The sequence below is a fragment of the Ceratina calcarata genome, unplaced genomic scaffold (assembly GCF_001652005.2).
Source record: "Ceratina calcarata isolate Rehan_Ccalc_2016 unplaced genomic scaffold, ASM165200v1 scaffold98.2, whole genome shotgun sequence".
NCBI lineage: Eukaryota > Metazoa > Arthropoda > Insecta > Hymenoptera > Apidae > Ceratina > Ceratina calcarata.
This window is the reverse complement of record NW_017181217.1, coordinates 53,593-56,190: the sequence shown is the minus strand read 5'-3', so window position 1 is coordinate 56,190 and position 2,598 is coordinate 53,593. Positions and strand designations below refer to the sequence as shown.

Here is a 2,598-nt window from a genome sequence, read left to right as displayed (position 1 = left end):
CGTGGCATTTTGGGAATCTGTTCTCAAGTAATGCAGGAGATCTGACCTTTCCTCTGGTCCAACAACACCGCCGATCGATCATCGCTTGGCAGGCTGAATCCTGCGGTTGGGTTCTATATTTCCAATCCAACTTGCTCTTGTGCAGATAAAGAGACAGTATAGGGACGTCCGTTATTTCAGTCTCGTGTCCTCCAGCCTCTAACAGCAAAACGTTCCACGCCGGATTTTCCGTCAGCCTGTTGGCTACTACCGTTCCACCCGATCCACCGCCTATTACAATAAAATCGTACTCCTTGCGAATCTCCTTGGTCACCTTCGGCTGATTTTCAGGGTCCATTAAATCGTAATTGAAGTACGCTAGGGCTGCTATCAGGATAGGAACTATGGCCACTTTGCCAATAAGAATCGTCGCGCCTTTTACGGCTATCGTTGCCGCTGTCACGACCCCCATTCTCTCGATTCTTTTATAGTCCTGTCTTAATTTTGGTCTTTTATAGTTTTGTTTTAATCTTGGTATTCGTCATACAAATTTTCAATCGATTTTATTGGTAAAATCTTATCGTTGTCATTTGAATATTTTTCTGTGGTGGACGATTTTGTTCATAATTAAATTTCAGTGACGATTGTTCATTTTGGTATAAATACAACTGATGCATCTTTGCATGGGATCATGGAGTCTCATTGTTACTCGTAAACGAACGAGTCTTAATGAAATCAATTATTAAAAAAATTGATGAAGGCCCAATTGTTTGATTTTTTTTTATTTATGTCCGGCGAAATCTGAAACAGAAAAAAGAAAATATTGTAAGTCTTATCTATCTACGGAATAACTTGATATTCGCATTAACGTGGGACAAGTTGGGTCTCCTTGTATTTTTTCGATCGGTTTCTTTCTTATCAATGGACAGTGAGCACGATTTTGCACTTACACGATAAAGACTCTATTATCAGCTAGTGATAGTTTCTTTACCTTCGAAGAGGAGAATAATAGTTAAAACAATTTAAAACGTTCTGTTTTATTTTTGCATAACTTTCTTCGATACGACGATGCACTCTGGTGACGTCGCACCATTTAAGAGCACCGATCGAACGTTTTCGGACAGTGCGACATACTTTCTTTTCTCTTTTCGACGAGCCGCATGTCATTTCGTTCTTCGTGACTTCATTTTCAGTGCATCATTTTATTATTAAAATTTTCTCTTTTCGAATTTCTTAATACTTAATCAGATTTTCAAAATTTGTAAATTGAAACAATTTGCTATGTATTAAGATACTTAATTCATCTGTAATACTTTTTATAAATCAACTGAATTAAACACTTCGATGTCCACTCATATATAAAAAATTTATAAGGAAAATGAAGTGCACTTAATTTAATCTATTTCAAAACACATTCCCTCTTGAACCGTACATAGCACTTTGACAACACTGTTACGACATAAACCACAATTCCTCTCGTATCCGTTGGTCCCAAGCCTATTTTTGGGTTTACACAATTTTTTCCTCCTATTATAACATTTTTATTCCTGCTGCATGAATCGTTAATTTTAACATTTATTATTATTATTATTATATCGTTGCATAACGTGTACTCACTTTTTAATTCAAGTTTAATCTGTACTTCCGTCGCATCTTCGTATTATATTTTTTCAATGACCCTCCAATGTTCACTGAGGTGGATTTTAATCTGGACACGATGGACCACGTATATTTATATATCTATCACACGTGGAGTTGGGCAGTGGTCGAGCAGCTCGCGACGGGCTCAGAGAAAGTGAAAGACTGACTGGTTTTAACATTACGTTCTTGCGTATAAAGCGTACACGCGAGTAAGCGGCGTGCCACCACTTCGGCTCGTAGAGAAGAAAAAAAAACGACACCGCGTCGTATACTTGCATCTCTGACCCAAGGGGTGAGGTCGCGTTCGTCATCTTCTTGTCGATATTTTTTAGTCCTGCTTGGTTATCGTTGTGCTCGAATGACTATCTGAGGCGTCGCTTCATTCCTGTTTTTCTATCAGGATTTCGTGTACGGGTTCACGTTACGACCCTTGCACTTTTTCTATTGATAGGATAATTCGAGTAATGAAAAATAAATCATATTTAAAAAGGGGAAAGAAAAATATTCGCTTGTTATAATTTATTATGATAGTAGAATTAATTATCAGATTTGGAATAGAATTTGGTACATTAGGCGTGCTATTCTGGTACAGCTATGATGCTAGATGTATATAAACGCATGTATAAACACTTGTTCACGCAACAAGGTATATACATTCTCTTCTCTCACTAGAACGTAATATAAAAATCAACGATTCTCGCAATTCTATTATCTCCATTGTGTCCATGCTGAATTTGCACCTCGAAATTTTTTGAATTCGCGGATTCTGGCAAATAAGTTGCAGAAGTCCGGGAACATGGCAATTATCGTCCCGTTGACAGTTCGTTTCGTAATTAGCTGCATCGCAATATCCGTTCAAGGATACGGATGATCTCCAATTTTCGATTTCGCAGTCGAACGAAATCCTGTGGTCACAATGGTATACACGTGATAATCTTTTATTCCTAATTCCATTCTGAGCAATGAGCTGTTCTATAA

General features: G+C 37.7%; 2 protein-coding genes across 3 annotated transcripts in view; one reads left to right on the top strand and one right to left on the bottom strand.

Annotated features, from left to right (window-relative positions):
- The window catches only part of LOC108631928 (glucose dehydrogenase [FAD, quinone]), a 4,142-nt gene extending 2,305 nt beyond the window's left edge, over nt 1-1,837 (bottom strand). Inside the window, exons 1-2 of the mRNA XM_026819248.1 lie at nt 1,597-1,837; nt 47-780 (exon numbers count right to left, since the gene is read on the bottom strand). Coding sequence (XP_026675049.1) covers nt 47-451 — 405 coding nt within the window. The 5' untranslated portion in view covers nt 452-780; nt 1,597-1,837. The remainder of the gene's footprint in view (nt 1-46; nt 781-1,596) is intronic.
- Flo2 (flotillin-2) overlaps nt 1-2,598 on the top strand; it is a 70,323-nt gene that overhangs the window by 33,523 nt on the left and 34,202 nt on the right. The gene's annotated exons all lie outside the window — the stretch shown is intronic.